We start from the raw sequence: 20,197 nt of genomic DNA, 5'->3' as shown, positions 1-20,197 counted from the left end.
GGAGGGGGAAAAAAATAACATTCGGTGGATGTTTATTCAGATTTTAAAGCTAAGATTTTGCCACGAGTTTAAAAGACTGGTTGTAAGCTAGCTTTTTTTTAGCTAGGTTGTTCCTACAACCTATTATAAGTAGGTTGTATGTTTATCTTCGCATTTTTTTTCCTTTTATGTCGTAACTGGCACCCTTTTGTGGTGGAATCACCCCCCCCAAAAAAGGCAAACACACTTGTGGGGTTAATTCCGCATATACTAGCAGACTTGACTGCAACCGCTATGTTAGCGTTGGTCTTTTCATAATGTCGCAAGCCTTCGCTCACTCACCCACAAATGACTCATTGATCCGCAGCCTTGACACTTTGTCAAGGCTGATTGGTGTCTGCCAGCATCTCTTACAAACACCCGCCAGCGTTCTCCATCTCAGTAGATCCAACTTGCATTGAGGACATTGCAAAATCCATCCGGGCTTTAAAATGCTCTTCCTTCGCCAGAGTGTGAAAGTAAAGCAAACATAACTAGTATCTGTTAATAACCTTCAACAAACAAGTCTCGTGTTGTCATCAGAACATGTCTGTGGTAATTGCTTTTTCTCGTCAACTTGATCGGTTTATTGGCACTGTTTGCTGTCCGTGGTGCTGAAAAAGCTTGCGATTGTCTGCTGCCTTCTATCTTATCGCAAACCAGTAGTCTTAAGAATCTCAACATCAAGCGAGGGAAGTGAGAGAACAGACAAACAACAATAGCCTCACCATCTGCTGCTTTCAGAGGGAAGAGGAAGAAAAGAAAAGATGAATATTTTTAACATGATCAATCCGTATTAGCAACTCGAGTCTATTTATTGTGTGACAGCGTTTCTAACCTCTAACATTGTAGAATATCTCTTCTTCTGGTGTTGCGAAATCCTTTCCATAATCATTAAACCGGCTAAATTATTGCTAGCACGTCAGCTTTTACGCGCATGCTAATGTGTCAAGATATACAAGCGGTTATGGAGACGCTTGGTAATAGCCAGCAATGCACCGTTAACCTCAAGAAACAGGAGCATTTAACCATCATAAAAATCATTTCAAAGAAACAATTTGTATGTTGCTTTCGTCCGAGCATAACATGCTCGAGTCATTTTAGCGACGGGACCGGCAGTTGATCCGAAATGCGGATTGTATGTTGAGGTCAGCTCAGGCAGCCGAGGCTATTTCCGTTGCCTCTTGTCAGCCACACTGCCAATTTCAGAGCAGCACTTCAGGTTAATCCATTTAGCACGCCTCCCGCCTTGTATTGCTTTCCAGCGTGGAATCATCTTGAATAACCGTAGTTTGATCCACTTTGGCAACACTTTGGAATATTAGAGGGAAGCGCGATTGTGATTTAGTAACATAATGTTAGACGGTAAGATAGCCGTCTATATTTAGTCTCGGTTGTAAGAAGCATGCCTTCGAAAACGACTTGCGTGCTCACAGTGTGAACATTTTAATTATTGCTCGGAATTGCTGACCAACACCTTTTTAATGGTTTACGAGTTGGCTTTATTGCCGCTTTGTCAGCCGGCATAACAGGAAACAACTCCTCAGACGCACAACCGGATCAGATTTGTTTTCATTTACATCAAACAGTCGTGGATTTAATTACGCCTCGTGGCTAAATATAGATGAAACGTGAATTCTGATTCGGGTGAAGCCTCTCAAAAGACATGTTTGGGGTATGCTTCATTTCAGTTTGTTGTGTATTGTTCCGCTGAAAACAAAGCAGAGAATTAGATGGGTGGATAATAAAGCACTTGGACTGCCTGAACCCGAAGACTTAATAGCTCCACGCCGCCTCTCAGCTTCTCATGTTGACGTGTTTTACGTTGATGGCGGATACAAAATCAATGCAATAGCGTTTTCCTCCCTCTGTGGGAATTGTGTGACCCAGTTAGCTTCTCCGGCAGGCAGCAGCAGAGTTATTTTTACATATTAACAGGAGACAATACTTTGTCCTCTGCACGTCCTCCTCCCGTCTCGCTGTTTTCTCTTTGCTCTTTATCTTCCATCGGAGCCAGTCGCTTCCTTTTAAACTTTCTCTCTCTTGGCTTCCAGCCGACATTGGTTGGAGAGTCATCAGCTACTTGCCTCCGTTGATAGCTCAATATTTTGGTAAATGAGGTAGATTACAAATGCTCAAGCGAGCGTAAAAGCAGACCAAGGGACTGCTGATTGATATTTGCTTGACTTGTTGTCATTTGGACTGACAATTATTAGATGTTGTTATTCATGGCGCCGATTCGCTCGAATCGTTTTTCAGTCGAGTAGACTGCATCATAAGAGATTTTTAAAAAAAGATGCCAAGATGCTTGTTTGCTAATGGCTTTTCCAGCTACTCGAGCAATTTCGTTATACATCACAAGATGCGGACGATTAAATCGGCGAGCCGATTAAATCGATTTAATGGAATCGGCTAGGCGAATCAGTCGACCGATTATGCCCCCCCGAACATCAGCCAAAATAATCGGTCAAAATTGATTTTATCTTTATGTACGCAAGTACCACTCATCTCATTATTTGCGCTGTACCAATTGAAACCATATATAGGTTTCTATATTGTCAGTCGTGATTTCAATTTCAACGACGAAAAAAATAACGGCTGCCTATTTTTTAATTTAGTCTCTAATTTGAAGCCTTCCCCTTCCTTCTCCTCTGCTCTCCAGAGAGTTCAAGGGAAGAGAGTGTAGCTGCAGGTGTCGACAGGTCGTCCATTCACCTCCTAATGATGACGGATAGCCTGACTGCGGCGAGCAAGAACGCAAGCAGAAGCTGAGCGATTCGGGGAGATTAAGAAATAGCAACGTAAGAACAAACTGTGTTTATATTTGTCTGCTGCTGGGCAGGTGGCGGGACTTAAATGTTTCTGTCCTGTTTGTCATCTGCCCGATAGTGTGTGCGTATATTTCGAGGGAGAGGTCACTAAGTGCATGGCCCAAAAATTACCCCCCACCATCGAAAAACGTCAGGTTGTTGCTCTTTACATGCAGTGTGGAATGACACTTGATTTTGTCTCAGCTCTCTGATAACTGTCATCGTCCTGTCTTAGTCATCAAATCAAAGTGTGAATATAGGCTTGACAGGAAGTGTGAGCAGCCCCCGCCTAACCTCATCACAACACACACAGTAAAGTCTCACCCTTCCGAAAATGAAGCCTTGTAGCTATGGCAACCATGAATGAGTGGAGATGACCGGGCTGGGTTCAGTTCTGGTAAGCCTGGGTTGAGACCTTGCCATGATTTCCTCATTTCATATTGACACGAGGCAACTTTGCAGGTGCTAACACCGAGGGAGCTTGGAAACAGTGATGTCTTTGTAATTGGCAAATCTCAACTGGGGCTCACTGATGAATGATTCATTTGTGTGTGGCGGTGAAAGCCATGTCTGATTTTAGAGTCTCGACACTCATCAGCAGGTTGGTTCGTCGGTAACTGATATGTGCGGTACTTTTGGCACTCTTGCACTACAGTTGGTGGAGCCACCTTTTTTTTTGATGGGTCAGCAGTAATGCGAATCGCAATAACACAACCGGCACCTTTCCATGTTTGTCTTCCAAAAGCCCCTCCCACCTCAGTTTTTTTCCACAACCTCTTTTAATGCAATTTTGCTCAATTAATAAATTTATAAAATAAATATTTTATTTTTTATTTTATTTTTTTAGTTTATTTGACAGGGACAGTGTACATCAGTGAATCTTTCTGTAGAGGCACCAGGAATTAGCCATATACCTCTATTTATATTTTTATATATTTTAAAATAATAATAATATTTCTGTAGATGCACCAGGAAGTAGCCATATCTGTGTACATTTTTATATATTTAAAAAAGAAATAATAATAATAACATACAATAATGAACATTTCTGCAGTTGCACCCAGAATTAGCCACAAATTAGCCCCATGCATCTGTGTGTGTGATATCTGTAATTCAATACCGGCTTATTGGAGTTAGCGTTGCATGTAAATTTTGCATGATGGAAATGAGGATAAGGGCACTAGCACATCATAATTACACTTAACTCTGTACAAAGATTAAGAAGGATTAGCATTTTGATTCGTATTTCACCGGGTGAACCTAACAGTGGTTCAAATGGTTTATTCCGTTCATTCTAAAGGACAATATAATCTCTCATTCAATTTACAATGATGAATTATGGGCGCTATGTTAACTACGAGATCTCACACCTACTCGCGATGGAAGAGACCATGACCACAACACGCACTGTTTGCATAGCAGACATAAGAGTCAAGTCTGAAGGCAAACGGGTTCCTGTGGAGCATTCCCCAGCAAAAACTGCTTGGCTTTCATCCATGTGATCCCAGATCCTGTGGCTGATAAGGTTGGACTTTAGTCTGAGGTGTGTTAAGGGTAGACTAGTCCACATAAAAAGGTTTGAAATGGCTCAGGTGTGATATTATTAAATATTGAACATGTTTGACCTTTCCAACAAAAAATCTCCTCTTTTGTCATTGATTGTTTGCGAACAAGGAAGTGGCTGTAAAGAAAACAAAGTGTCTAGCCGATGTTTCCCAGATGTCAAAAAAATTTCTCAAGCATGCCTTTTGTTGACAGCTTCCCCTTTTTAAACATGCCTCTGCCTCTGGCAGTTATGCCATTAGCATGCAATTAGTTTGACAAAATGAATCATCCCGCTCTTGTTGTTGTTTTTTTTAAATCACAAAAAGCATTTGAACGAGTAATTGTCGCCGTGTAAATAGAATCCATTTTGACTCCAAATAAACACACAAACACTATTAAAAATGTGTGAAAATGAATTGGCCAAATGTGTTTTTAGTGAACGCTAAGCTAGGATGTTTATACTGGAGCAAAAAAAAAAACACAACTGATGACTGGAAACCAGTTGAACTGGCCATAATAATAATTGCCCAACCTACACGCACCCACGTTAGACATGCAGCTCTTAACAAAATGTGACTACTTGAAATGACACACCGCACACACACACTCATTTGTGTGAGTTTCATGTTTGTGCATGTTTGTGTGTTCCTTGCACTTGTCAGGTTTACTACCAAGTTGGCAATATCGGTTAATCAAATGGAAAATACTGCAATATTTCATCAAGTTTATAACGTTTTTTTTTTTTTATAACGATGACCTCTCTACCCTGTAATTAGTTTACAGGAAAGGTGAGAATGGAAATGAGGTGGGACTTCTATCATTAGCACATTTTTTTAATTGTGAGAATTTCTGTCCTCTTAATGAAATGACACTTCTTGTCTTTATAAATGTAACACTATAATTAATTATAGGGACAAACAAAATTTCAAAAACTTGATATTGATAAAATACAAAAAAATGAGCATATCTAAATTCAAGTATTGTTCGGTGCATTGGATTTTACAACACTTTTTTTTTACGATTATGCCAATTATCGGAATTGAATTCCGATTAACTGCACAGCTCTATTATATGTGATCCATAATATTATCTGTTCTTTGTCCATAGATACCAAAACCTGACCTGAATCCAGAAGGAAAGTGGTCCAAAAACAAGAGTGGAGGACAGTTGGAGGTGAGGAAGACTTTCAAACATTTTGTCATGTCTCTAAAGTTTTCAATGTTTTGTAAGAATTTGTCAGGGTGTCATCATTGCTAAAGTCTAGACATCCTGAAAACAAGACTTGCCCTGTTGTGGAATTTTTTTTTTTTCTCTCTCACCCCTGTTGAGTCCAAGACCCACCGATTGAGTGATAACGTGCGTGTTTGCGCTTGTATTTTTGATTTCAATCCAAAGTTCAAGTATCCAAAAAAAATGTAACACAGAATCATTCTGGAAAATGATGAGCTAAATGTTCCGCTAATGGAGAATCATTTGCAAATTTCAAATTGACAGCTTGGGCAGAAGTCGAGCACTGTTTTCACACACGCACTCACAAGTACATGAAGTCTTTACCTAAGTGTGAAATTTGGATCCCAACAAAGATTTTCTTGCTCCTCTGTGATCTCTAACCTCCTTTGAGCTTCCAACCAAACCTCACCTCCTAAATAACTAAACCATCACTTTCTTATAGTTATTTATTATTCCAAAAGTCATCTTGGGTGTGTTTGTAAATCATTTTAAGTCGTTGCAAATGATCATTGGGTAGATGGAAAGCAGCTTTCAAGCTACTTACCCGCCAACCTTCCCCACTCTCATCTCAGTGGGGGTGTTTGTTGGTCTGCTCGTGCGTGTTTATGTGTAAATAATTGATTACTGCAGAGGTTTAGCCGATTCCTTCGTAGTGAACCAGACGACGCCGCGTTTCATGTGTGGGCGGCGACTGCTGCTTTTAAGTTGGGATTTTTTTTACTCAGCTGTACGCTTCAGTTTGGTTTGGACGCCAATTAGAGCACACTGAAAGGAAGTGAAGCTTCACTTTCATGGAAACGGAGTTGCACTAAGTGTGATTCTTTCTTTTCTCGCCATGCTTGGATTGCTTCTTTCGTCCCTGGTCTTCACGAAATGACTTTGTCTCTCCACTTGAGTGGATACTTCTTTGTCATTTCTTCTCTGGCTTTTCTTTCCCCTTCGCCGCAGTGTCCTTGAAAAAAAGCTGTGACTTTGCCGGCGAGCAGCAGCCAGCGAGCAAGCGAGCATCCCTTCGTCGACACACACAAATACGCACGCGCCTTAAAATTCTATAAATAATTCATGATCATTAAAGTCTGCCTGACTTCTTCCAAACATTGTTAGGAAAACCTGCGTCTGTTCACTATGCCAAACTTGAACTCGCATATTTTGCACACTTTTAAAAATAAATAGAGCCAGATTGTCTTGAAATCCGACACCGTGTCTCGATTAATGGCTAAGTGTTGCCTCCTCCCAAATAAGTGCTTGCCCTGTAATTAGCCTCTCTCCTCAAATAATGTTCATCCTCCCTAATAGACACACACAGACATCAAACAGTCATCCTACTTGGACTTTGTTGCTAACCAAAACAGCAGCACATGTCAAGTTGCGTTAACAGTTTCTATTGCAGTTTATTTACTGGTGACAAATCAAATATTAGTTCCATTAAATCACATTTATTTATTCCCTGAAGTCTCATCGTGTCATTTTAAAATGTTTCTTGACTCACTGCTTCCAGTAGTGGAAAATAATTTTCAGAATATTTTTTTTGTTTTTGGATCCCAGTCTCCAAGTGCTGCCATGTCAATCTAAACTAGCAAAACTTCTTGCAACGCACATTTGTAGTGATCTGAGTGTTGCATTTTTGTGCAGTATTTTTGGTTTCTCTCACCACGACGTGATACTGCTGCCATTAAGAGTCGGATTGAGTCAGCTTAGTCGCCACCGAAGACGCAGGTGCCGAAGGCCCGGCTTGTTAACACGGAAAAGCGCCGCCGCTCCAAAGCCCCCCATTTGCCCATTAAGTCGGGCATTCACTATTCTCTGCCTATTGTCCGCGTTTTCCATAGCTTTTAAAATATAGATGAAGCCTTATTGTGTTGTAAGACGAGACGATAAAGTCGCTCTGCACCGTTTGTTCTCGTCGCTTTCCATTAGAAGTCACAAAGCATTTCTGTCTGAAGTCACAGATAAATATTTATTTTAAATGGCCGATTTCAGGTCGCTGTCTTATTAATATGCTGATATGTATGACAGTATCTCAGCGCCCTCTCTCATTGTGCTGTGCTCAGCTGAACAGAAAAAAAAACGCTTCCGTAGCCATGGTGACCAATCCCAAGGGGAAAAGTTGAATGAAGCTGACTCGCTTACTGACTGCCTTTTCCCTTCATTGTCCCGTGCGCATTTGCAATTTGATGCTTCCTTTGTCCCACAACGCCACACTCGAGGATCATAAGTGCTATTTTCCTGCCAAATATAGCTCTTTTAGGAAGGAGGCTGATTTTGTATTAATTCATTTTTTTTATTTTACCTGATTGTTTGGTTCTACTCGTGACCAAAGATTGTGCTAATTTGACCTTTGGAAGAATAAACATGAATAATATTCACACAGTGTTGTCAGGCTAGACTTTAAATACATTCAGCGCACCCCACGAAAACCACAATCAGTCTTCCTGTCTGGTGCTCAGTCCCATCTTTTCCCCAGAGTCAAAGAGCAAGACAGGAAGTCTTTAATGAAATGGCTTCGTGGAACACACTACCTTAAATTGAGCCTCACTTGCTGGGGGACAAAAAAAAAAAAAAAAACTAGCTTGAGTATACACATGCCCCTGTTCCCAATAATAAATAGTCAAATAATCAACCCAATAAATGATTTTGATGGATTTTTCTCAAATTAGCTTCTCAATAACCAACAGTGGAAAATACAAAATAAGAGTGATTTAAAAAAAAGTCAATTTCTACAATCGACTAAAAGCACCTTTTTCTTTTATTATCTGCTCATCTGCCGCCACACACCGCCGCTTTTATTCATGAGAACGGAACACCGGGATACCTTACAGTGACGTGGATGTGTGCTCGCCAGCCTGCTTTTGAGTGTTGTGGAGTAAAACCCCCATTAGGGAATTAGTTCACATCTGGACAACCCTCACTGTCGTGCTTTTACTTTTTATTTCCACTAGCAGGGCTTTGTAATCATAACGTATACGCACCATGTTTTTCCTAAATTGTATTCTATTTTTCCCTCAAACATACATTTTTTTAAATCTCTTAATGGACAAAAAAAATGCAGTATATAATTGAGAGGTAGAAAAATTAGATGAATAATTCTTTATTTTCCCAAACACGCTTTTTTTTTTAATCTCTTGATGGACAAAAAAAATGCAGTACATATTTAAGAGGTAGAGAAATTAGATGAATACTTTTTGGGCTTTATTGGTTATTGTAGTATTGTGATATTTTACTTGTATTTTAATGTAAATCTTTTCCACACAAAGCAGGTGTGTGGTTAACACATCTGCTTGTCACTTCTCCGATTTACGCACATGAGCTTTCTCCGGCTTCTCCAGCCTGCCTCTCGCGTACCAAAAACATGCCTGTCATTTAAAGACCTTCAACTGCCCGTAGGTGTCAATGTGAGCGTGAATGCCTCTTTTAAGTGTCGTGTGATTGGCTGGCAACCAGACCAGTGTGTACCCTGTCTTCTTGCCAAATGGGAAAGCCTCCAGCTCTCTTGTGGCTTGAATGAGGTTTGGTGCCATAGAAATTGGATGAAACTCTATTTTTGTCTTTGTATTTATTTTTTATATCTATATTTATAATTATTATTATTTACATTTGATTTAGACTGAAGCGGTAAAAATGTGAGGAGTGAAGATGTTTGTGTTTACACACCTCAGCTTGTGGGCCTCCTTAATCATTTGAGGGTCTTTGCTTAATAATAAAAAAAAAAGACAGTGAAACATGCAAAGGCAGGGTTGTGGGGCTGTGGACAGCTTTGTGTTGTTTTGGCTAACGCGAGCTTAGCACTGAAAAGCCTTTCAAGCAGGATTAAGCTACTAAGTGTCAATGGATCAGAGAACCAGAACTTGGATATAATATTATGGCACTCAGTAACCTTGTCTACTGTTCCAACAATGTTTTCCAGTCCACAATAATTTGTTTTATGACTAACATGAATGCAAGTAAACACACTTGCTATATATATTTATATGGACAGCCTTGGCAGCTCAGAAAATGCCATCTGGTCCTGCTGAAATCAACACAGCAGGAGCCCCTGCAATGCGCATGTGTGCAACCGCACGACTATATAGGTACACTTGAAGAGACCCTTTTTGTTATTCAGCTAATGTGGCCGATCACCCTGACTGTTATGATCCACTCTCAGCAGGATATCTGCATGCACGCCATCTCCATTTCAATAATCAAGAGGACAGAGTTACACTCCTCTGTCAATGTTATCTCCCTTCCCCGAAAGCGCCATCAGCATTTATTTATTTTTGCCGACTCATCAATATCGAACTGACCTCTGTTGGCCTGCGGCTGGACCCAGTCAAGAGTGAGTTACAGTGGACGAATGCTAAAATAAATAAAACATATGCACGGTGACAGTGTTATTCCTCAAATATCCACAGTGGCCACTAATGTGCCCTTATTGATTTTGTTTGCCTGCAGTTGGACCCACATTTAAAAAAAAAAAAATTGTGTGTAATCATGAAATATCCATTATGTCTCAGGCAGGGGTCATCAATTACTAGTATGGGAGGTCCACTTCAGGGAAAACCTGTCTTCAAACCTCTTTAAGCATAAGTCACAAATATTTTGCCTGCTTGCAGGTGCTGAAGTAGTGCAGAACCTTTTTACTCCTATCCCAATTTTAGTAGCCCTACTCTAAAAGGATGGCTTTCATATGTCGGCATTTAGGGATCATGCAAGAAATGAGTCTGCTTCGCTTGGAGTAGAGTAGAATGGTCGGATGGACTGTGATGGATGTTAATGGCAAAAAGCCTCAAAATAAGCTCTCAGGTAGTAGAGCAGCTGTCTGTCCTCCTGTCTCACCCTCACCCAGCAAAGCTGAGCAAACACATTTTCCGTTTCATTATTTTCACACGCGGTAAGACAGGAGCAACTGGAAAACGGGCTCCTGCATCAATTGAGTTTGTCGAGCACGCCACCTGCTCCCGACTTTCATTATTTGTGTGTTTGTCCGACTCATTATCGCACACTTTTGCATATTTATCCAGATGCAAATGTCACAATGCCAGTAAACCTGGCACTGCCGGAGCTAGAGGGGGGCCGCGAGGGCACTGTTCCTCCCCGGAATTTAATTCTCCAGGTCCAGGCCAGACTTTTGGGTATTTTCTGGGGAGTTTTTCTCCCTCATTTCTATTTCTAACAATAGGGAGGACATTTTTTATTTTTTTTGCTGGATATCTTGAAACCAGCCAGTAATAATCCAACTTTACCATTTATTTACCTCCTCCAAATCAGATAAACAGAGATCTTGTAATAGTCCAAATCAATTCTCAAAAGCAGTTCCGTTGCCATTAATTAACACACACTGCGGCTTCCCTCCTCTCTGTCTCTTCATCCCTTTTGATGGTTATCACAAGAGAAAGGTGTAAATTGCCGTTCAGAGCCATATCAGCAATTCTCCCACACTATCTATCCGTCATCTTTAAATCACTTCCGTTATCCCCCGCCTGATTCCCTTCATCCCTGTAGGGAAAACCGGATTTAATGACCAACTGATAGGGAGGACACGACAGGCGACTTACTCGCCTTCAGAAATAAATTCCAAGCAAACTGAAGTGATGGTGACGACGTTGACGCTTGGAAAAAATGGGTTTTTCTGTGCATCTGTGTGTACGTCCAATTTCCGTCACCGGGGTTAATGACCGAGGACTTCTCCCAGTTTTCTCCTTCTCTTGAGAAAAAAACAACATACACAAACACACACTAATGATGTGTGAAAAAAAAAGTGGAAGGAGAGTGGCGAGAAGATGATTGTGCGGAAAAAACTTTAACCCTTGCTTGTTGGAACATGGTCCCCCTCCCAATGGTGCCAGGCCCAGTGGGCAACAGTGCATTTTGTTTTTTTTTATATGGTGTTTTGGCAAATATTCAGCCTTTTATTCTTCATTTTTCAACACATTTTTGATGGATTATACCAGGGATGTTCCATATCCGTTTTTCTAACCGATACCAGTTACCAATACCAAGTATTGATACCAATAGTAATTTTATTTTTCTATTTTTTATCCAGACCTAGATATCCCATTATAGCAAGCCACTTTCATTTTTATTTTATTTTTCTGTTTACAATACGAGCAGGTTTTGCTACCAAGGTGTGTTTTTGTCCAACCTTTCAACAAAAAAGGTTTATGGTGGTCAAATTTTAAGATTCCTCAAATAGTTTTTGTCCTTGCGTGCTTCACTCTCACGTCAAACCTTGTTTGGCTGCAATGGTGAAATTAGGCTCCTCCTCCTTGTCCTTAAGGCCCGTTGTTTACGTAACCTGCACTCAAATCACGTGGGGACATTTGTAGGCCAAGCCATGATGGACGAGAGGTTCCCCCCCTCGTGTCAGTGTAACAGGCAAATCGCAAGTGCACAGAGTGTCGCTGCCAGGTATGTCAAGGAGCTAATTGTCAGTGTTGCAGGCCAGTGGCTCGAAGCATGGAGGGCGATTGCTGCTGGCGAGAAAATAAGGAACCAGGCACTCTTGTTTATGGTTCCCCTCTGCACCCTTTTTCCAATTGGCCTCCCTTAAAACGCTTCCTTTCTCCCGTCCGTGTTCATTATGGAATCTGCCCTTCTTTCTTGTTTAGCTGCTCTATGCGTCCCCACGGTAATAATCATTAGTCCCATTCGCTCATTTACCGTGTGGAAAATGGGGAAAAAAAAATCTCCTTTTTATTTTTGCAGCGAAAAATCGATATAGTAATTATGCTGACAGTGGTTCCAAATAAAATGCATAATGATCATTTTCATGGGGATGCGAGTCAGTCTTGTAATTTGTCTTTTGTCTTCTCTTACAAAGCAGCCGCTGAAGCAGTGAAAGCTTTTGTTGATGAAGCCATTTGGTTTCAACGCTCCCTTTTGTCTCACCTGCATAATCGGGCGACTGCTGTTCGCTGTCAAACCTTGAGAGCGCACTCATTTACTTGTGTGACGATCCCAACGACGTTTTACATACGAGAACGTTTGGGCACGTGTTAATACTGGTATAGTGATGTATAGTTGTATACTTTATATTGTATTGCAACTATATCAATATTTAATGCTAGTATGAATTTACTATAACATAAGTGTGGTCACTACAAGATGATTTATTCCAAAATACAGGAGCTATTTGAACATTTCAAATATTTTTGATATTGGTATCGTGATATCGCACAGGGTAAGGTAAAAATGCAATAATTGTGATATCACTCTCTTTTTTTAACCTCACCTATTAGATTGTGCCATGTTTTCTATTTAAAATATCATTTTTTATACTGGTATTGTGATACCGTACAGTGTAAGGTAACAATGCAATAAATGTGAAATCAATATCTTTGCCCACACCTATTAGATTGTGCCATGTTTTACATTTATAAAATATTTTTTGATACTGGTATCACGATACTGTACAGTATAAGGTAACAATACATATCAATATTTCCCCCCCCACATCTATAAGAGAGTAGCTGTTGCATAACTTTGAGAGGGATGAGTCAAGCTTAAGTGTGAGCCACTCACCGAGAACAAAAACATGTTTGTAACATACGCTCCTTGCCAGTGCCAGCACATGAAACATGAAAAGGGCCCTTATATCACGCGTGTATATTTTTAACGGTACAGATGAATATTCTCCAATTGACGAAATAACTTGTCATCCCTCAGGGGCATCTTCTCATCGGGCGGTGGCTGCAGTGACGGAGGAGCACATGAGGAGCGTTGTGACGGCGGCATCCTGACCAGTAACCTTGCCTCTGCACCGCAACCCCCCCCCAAGGAAGCTGGCGACCACTCCTCCTATAGGCATGGTAATGCACACTCTGCCGCAGAAGATGTGAGCAAAAATGGACGTGGGATTGTGAGAGGGAGAGAAACAAGGGATTGATTAATGGTCTCGGCCCGTGACGGCGGGAGCTTTTCCCTAAGGCCGAGCAGAGCGGAAGATGAATTATTAAAAGGAGAAAAAAAAATGGCGGGAGAGCGGTTTTCGGGTGCAGTGCTTCGAGGTGAAAGGGGGAGGGGTCAAGGAGAGTATGATTGAGAGATATGTATAGACATACCAAGCCAAGGTGCTGAGGTTGGACTTTGCAGAACATGGCCACATGTTTGAGGTCGTAAATTACCAAGGGTAATGAGACACACACACACACGCGTGTGTGCGTGTGTGCCGCATGCAAACCAAGCGACGTGATTAGTCCTGAGTTATGGTGATGCGGTAAATGATACGCGTGACCTTGGCGAGGTTGTCGGCACCTACAACCACATGATACATGAAGCATCTTCCTTAATGACTTTGCAGGTCGATTTTATTTTTAATGAACATGCAGGCCTGCATTAGTCTTGACATTCACAATTAGTTTTAACACAAATGTTTGAACATTTTAGTGTTTTTTATCAAATTTCGGCTAATGATCCACATGCTGCTTCACCATTTGTAAAAACAACGACAATATTGTCCGATCACATGTAACAGCCTTTTTTGGTGAAGTTCCGTTGCACCTATATGCACTTGCGGGGATTGTGGGAGCCATTCAAGGAATAACTCAAGGGGGTCCACAAAATGATAACAACAAAAATAGTACAAATATAAATAAAAAATCTTCAGAAAACGGTGAAGAATCAATAGATGTTCCTACAGGGGACAGGCGGAAATGTTGAAAAACATTCCCGGAAACATCGGAAAATAGCCAAAAGTCCATTTTCTGGCCTGGAGGTCCCAACATATAAAGAAAGGGGGGTGGGGCAGTGCCCCGCAGCCCCCCCTTCCCAAGCGCCGACAGTGACTGTTAGTCCATCTACTAAAGTAGACCTCTCATCCGCTTTTAGTGGTGCTTTTGTTTTAATTTAGGAGTAAATCTTTTAATTCTCGCCTCACTCGTCAGTGCATAGACGTTTATAAAAAAAAAAAAAAACATATCCTTTGTGCAAATATGCTGGTTGACTTTAAGCTTGTGCGGTAAAAGCGTTCCAAAAATAAGCTCGGAAAGATTTTACAGATGGTGAGATGGAATCGATCTGTTGTTGTTAATCTCTCAAATTAGTCCAGGTGTCCTATTTTCATCTAAAACACAGCAGGGACACAAAGTTCCCATTGTCAGTTATGGCAACCTTATTTTTGATGTGTGTGACAGCGCACGTGCGCTAACGCTGAAAAAGAACGCGCAATAAAAGCGGCTGGCGGAGAGTGCACAGAATGAATTGTTAATGCAATCTCCCCTCGGCTGCTGAATGCAACAAAGAAGCGGCAAAATTGTTGTTTTCTTGGCTCCGTGGTTTGATGAGGCCATTTGAACTGAAATCCTTGTTTTGCATGACCTGTCAACCTCGTCACAAAAAGCTTTTTGTTTTTTTTTCACATGAACATTTTGCGGCGTCTCCTTTTTACTCACTGCCGTCAGCGTTCCTTCGTTCCGTCCGTCTGCCTCGGCTTTCAATATTTGCTCACCGTAGCCTCTTACGTGAGCACTCAACATGCACTCGAGCCACATGACTTATTAAAGGTGAGTGCGGATGAGAAATCTTGTCGAGCTATAAACACACACTCAAACACAAGTGGTCTTAATATGATGGCTGATTTGCGTAACATATTCTGCACAACAGACAGAAATTCTAATCAATTGACTCTTGGTCACTAAAAATGTTCTTCTAATAAAAGAAAATAAATCAGTAAATACAAGTAAATATTTTATTAATAAATGAAATAATAATAAACCTCATGCAAATGAGGCTAAAGAAAATGTATCGTCTGCGTTATGTGGCAGTTTCATCCATTTTTTTTGTCTTCCAAGTTGTTTGAATTTTCTGACATTTTTCCTTTGAAGATAACGTAAATTGAATGAAGTCATTTGGAGTTCAACAAACTTTTAACTGCATAGGCCACTTTTTAACATGAACAGTTATGGTGATTTTCCTCGTTCATACATATCTCGTTGAGAAGAACTTATTGCACTTTTGTCTGTTGTGTTGAAAATTGTGTAACACTGTCTGACAAGCCAGTGAGCCTCGGGGGTTAAGTGAAATGGTGGGTGATTGTGAAGTGTGAGCAGTCTAATAGCACTGTGCTATAACAGCATGTCAACGTGCGCGTCAATAAACAAATGCGTCACGTGTTGGTGGTTGGCACACAGCTGTCAACTGTATGTGCACACGCATGTAGTAACAAGGGGGCACCAATTTTTCCGACGAGCCTCTTACAAAATGTGTTATCCATCTCTAATGTACTTAATTCACTAATTAATTGCAGGATGAAGCTTCCCTTCATTATAGCAATAACTTTTAGAAGAAAAAAAATCAGGACTGTTAGCAACCAAATTTCAATTAAATGTAATGAATTTAATAATAATAAATAATAGTAATTGAATGAATAATAGATGAATAACTTGATCATTTTATTTAATTTTATTCCATTTTATTTAATTTTATTCAATTTTGATTTAATTTCATTATAATTAAAAGGTTATTTAATCGGTAGCTTGTACAACAATGTTTAGGAGTATTTCAGAATTTGCTTGAGTGGAACAAACAAAGAAAAATTGATCAGGTTTAATATCTGATTGTTGGCTGGCTGCATTGATTGTTGTTGTTGGGGGAGAAAAAAAAAATCGCTCAGAATGATTTCTTAGAGAAAGTCAATATGAGGTGCTTGCTGAGAGAAAATGCTCGCATTTGGCCCGGTTGTCACTACGGATGTCGTAATACACTCTTCAAACAAGGCGAGCATATTGCGTGGCCTGGTGCGCTAATGAAGGCGGGTTCAAGGACGGTCATCTCCGGTCGTATCCTTGCGTGGATGAGCTTTACCGACACCATACAAAATCTTTTTACTAGCTGTGTATGCGAAGAGGTCACGAGGGCGCTCGCCGGTGCTTCATCACATAGGACTTGATTAAATTGCTTGTTTTTAATGTTACCTTGACATCCGACCTTTCCACTAAAACCCCTTCGCGTAGCTCCTTGTGATGGTACCGCCTCTCTCGTCGTCCTGTCTGGGAGCCCTCATAACAACTCTAATTTACATGGCGATGGGAGCAGCTGGGTACACCAAACCCCCCACCCCCCCACGGTCAAGCAGACACGGACACGAGCTCACAAAGTACTTTATTGCCACCGAAGATCCCATTAGAGGCAGCTCATTAAATTTGTGGCTGTTGGTTTGTTAAACACTTCTGAGGAGGTGCACATGCATGAAGCGCGCACGTGAAGGATAATGACCTTCTGGAAAAATACAGAAATGCTTGTGTTCAGACATTTTGGGAAAAGTATTGATTTGTACTTTTGAAGCTTCCTCCTGCTTTCGTCAGCATGCACTTAAAAAAAAGGGATAACAACATCATTTTTTTGACAGCAATAATATAGTCAAGTCTACATCATGTAGTGATGGCCCTGAAAATGACCATTAAGGGTTTTCGGTGAGTCATGCTAATATTTCACAGTTTGTCTAATCCAGTTGAAATTGGATTTAAAAGTAAATTTCCTGTGGGATTAATTAAATTTGGAATAATTCATTAGAGTTCATGCTCGCTTAAAGCCTTCGTTAAGTATACAGGCATTGTTTACGCGGCATAAGCAGATGTCCCTGTTTTTATGTTTAAATAAAAAAACATTATCTCGATTTATTGAGCTTCTATTACGATCTCAAATGAGTTTATGGCCCATGTGTCTTTCCCCTTATTCCTTGCCAAAGATTTGTCAAATCTCAATTGAGTCCTTGGCAGAATCCAGGAATTGGACTTAGCCTGAATGTTGGTGTCACACTCGACATACGCCGCTAAATAGGCTGGCTGGCTTCGCTCATTGTGCAGCACTCATCCTCTATTCTGCTATAATGGCTTTATCTGGCAAAGTGTGTGTGTGTGTGTTTATACGAGTGCAGAGAATAAAGGGAAACGTGTGTCTGCGAGATAAGCAGCAGTGTTTTGGAGCTTGTCGAGAGCAGCCCCCTTCTGTGTTGAACTGGGCCACGCACCTCAGGCTCCCCCCCAGTATTGTGCGATAACCTTAATGATAAAAAATGAACTTTCCTTCACCGGAGTGTGAGCCGGCAGATGTGATATTGTTGGATTTGTGGAGATAGATTGCAAAAAAATAAATATTCTGGCGTGGGAACATGTTAATACAGTTAGGTATTGAATATAATCTAATATAAAATAATGTGTAGGGGAAGCATTTGCATCTTGTATATGACAGCATATGTCGAGATAATAGATTATAATGCAGAGTAATTATGATTACAGGGTCATACATCAAGCCCTCCCCACACAGCAAATTAACTTCCCCGCTGTGTCGGTTTTGCTCTGAAATTAGATTAGTTATCACTTAATGGCCACATCTGAGTAGCCGCTTGTAATGCTGCCATGCACGACAGGCAGCTGGCCGTGTTGTCACGACATATCGTCGGGACTGTCCGCCAACAAAAAAAATCGGTTTTTAAAAGCTGTTGATCTAACGGCCGTCTATATATTCCCTTGGCAGAGGTCCTTCCGTTCCTTCAGCAATGACGACCGCCACGTCATGGCCAAGCACTCCACCATCTACCCGACCTCTTGCGAATTGGTGGCGGTTCAGACGTTGGTGTCCAACGTGGAGTGCGCCCTCAAACACGTCTCGGACTGGCTGGATCAGGCGAGCTCGGAGGCACTCGGTCAACTCGACAGCCAAGCGGCGGGCGCCACCGAAGATGACGAGGAAGCTGAAGGGTCCGCCGAAGGCCACCGGTGAGGATCATATTTCCCGCTGAGTGACTGGAATCCAAAAAAAAAATAATAATAATAACTTTCTTCAAGGGAGTCCAGCAGCGGTCGAGTGTTGTGCGGAGTGATGAGAATCGGCTTGGTTGCGAAAGGCCTCCTCATAAAAGGTGACATGGACCTGGAGCTGGTCTTGTTGTGCAGCAACAAACCCACACAGACACTCTTGGACTCGGTCTGTCACAACTTACCCGGGCAACTAGAGGTGAGCAAAAATAATTACCTCATGTAACTGCTGAGCTCATTTGCCTTCTGTCAAAAGTCAAAGTCAAATTTATTTATATAGCACATTTCATACACAGAGGCAATTCAAAGTGCTTCTGTTGCTAACCAAAACAGCAGCAAGTGAAATGTCTATCGGAGAAGTCAAAGGTCGTATTTCATTTTAAAAATTATGGTCCTAGCAAATAGCAACCATAAAGTCACACATCCAAAGTAAGTAAACATTCTTTAATGTCAGCGTAAAAGAATATTGCGAGCTAGCATAAAATAAAATAATTTATCAAAGACAATCCCTTCAACTTGATGTGATATCGCAGCAATTATCCAATCAATCAATTACGTCCGTGCCTCTACTCGTTAGTTTTATTCGAGAGGTAAGCGGGGATGATGGCGAGCGCGTATGTGGGAGAACGTGCAGCGTAATTTCCCGCCTCGCTTCAGCGACTTCCACTTCCTGATTTTCTCATTTAAGCCAAATTGAATTTTGATTGGCTCGTGGCTGCTACTCACTTAAAATCTTGTTTGCTTCTAATCCGAGGAAGATATTTTACTGATTGATGTGTGCTCATTAAAACGGTCGGAAGTTCCCAAAATTCAAAGTCTGAGGAGAAAGTATTGTAGACTCCATTTTACAAAGACATCACTGAGATTCTTTTGACTCTTCCGCTTCGTGTGACCTCGATCTCTGACCACCCACTTTATTTCCGCCTGACACATGACAGAAGCTGACAGAGGAGAAATACGAGGTCACAAGCTCCCCGCCCGAGGCGGCCATCGTGGTACGGACTACGACGGAGCCCAAACTCACACTGAAGATCACACTCACTTCCCCGGCCATGAGAGATGATGACGATGAGGAGGAAGAGGAGGAGGAGGAGGAGGGGGAAGAAGCGGAGGAGCATGAGGAGTTACCTGTCGAGGGGGCTGAAGAGCTGGCGGAGGAAAAGGAGGAGCAGGAGAAGAGGAACGGCCACGGTAGGAGAACACGTTTTTTTGGTGGGATTGTCACTCTCCAGTACCCCCCTCCCACCCCCAACAATTCACGGGAAGGTGGTTCTAATTGGTTGCGGGACGTGGGCGAGGGAAGCCAGCAAAGCCAGAGCGGCGGAATCAATAACCGAGCAGTAGCGAGCTCGCCATCCATCGTGCGGCTCTCGTCCAAGCAGACATTAAGAGATGACGCACACAAGTGCCGCCCGCCGCCCGCCGGATCAACAAGAGCGCTTACGGATTTGCTCACAAGCACGTGCGGCACTCTTGAAACCACATACGTGACATTTGATTTTGTGTCGTTTACAAACAAGCCTGTCAGCATAAAACGAGCACTTAAGTACTTTGGAATCAAAATGCTTTTATTCTTTTATTTTTTTTTATTATTCACAGTCCAGCTCTCACTTTTTCTTTATTATTATTTGGACCAGTCAAGTCAAATGACAAATGTGAAAGCTCACTTTACGTTTTCATCACATTCTCCCTTTGCTAAAAGTTGCTTATTTTGAGCCAATTTTTTTTTTTTCGGACGTTCCAAATCACATGACCTCACGTCACTCGATTTTCAGGATCCCACTGTACTTTTTTTATCTGAGGTGCAGCTGTCGCCTTTGTTTGCTCACGAACGTGATGAGAGATGAGCAGCTGGCAGAGAAT

At 41.5% G+C, this 20,197-nt stretch overlaps 1 protein-coding gene across 7 annotated transcripts in view; it reads left to right on the top strand.

Moving 5' to 3' along the window:
- strbp (spermatid perinuclear RNA binding protein) overlaps positions 1-20,197 on the top strand; it is a 38,308-nt gene that overhangs the window by 5,996 nt on the left and 12,115 nt on the right. For 3 of the 7 annotated variants that reach the window (XM_061293343.1, XM_061293339.1, XM_061293345.1), the window contains exons 2-6: positions 5,481-5,546; positions 13,248-13,390; positions 18,054-18,295; positions 18,365-18,533; positions 19,273-19,525. In XM_061293343.1, coding sequence (XP_061149327.1) covers positions 13,388-13,390; positions 18,054-18,295; positions 18,365-18,533; positions 19,273-19,525 — 667 coding nt within the window. In that variant the 5' untranslated portion in view covers positions 5,481-5,546; positions 13,248-13,387. Of the gene's footprint in view, positions 1-2,680; positions 2,820-4,998; positions 5,179-5,480; positions 5,547-13,247; positions 13,391-18,053; positions 18,296-18,364; positions 18,534-19,272; positions 19,526-20,197 lie in introns of those variants that run through there. The other 4 variants (XM_061293340.1, XM_061293341.1, XM_061293342.1 and 1 more) reach the window with 4 other exon arrangements.

Source organism: Syngnathus typhle, linkage group LG12 (assembly GCF_033458585.1).
Source record: "Syngnathus typhle isolate RoL2023-S1 ecotype Sweden linkage group LG12, RoL_Styp_1.0, whole genome shotgun sequence".
Classification (NCBI taxonomy): domain Eukaryota; kingdom Metazoa; phylum Chordata; class Actinopteri; order Syngnathiformes; family Syngnathidae; genus Syngnathus; species Syngnathus typhle.
The sequence above is the reverse complement of the archived record's forward strand: the minus strand, read 5'-3'. Positions and strand labels throughout refer to the sequence as shown.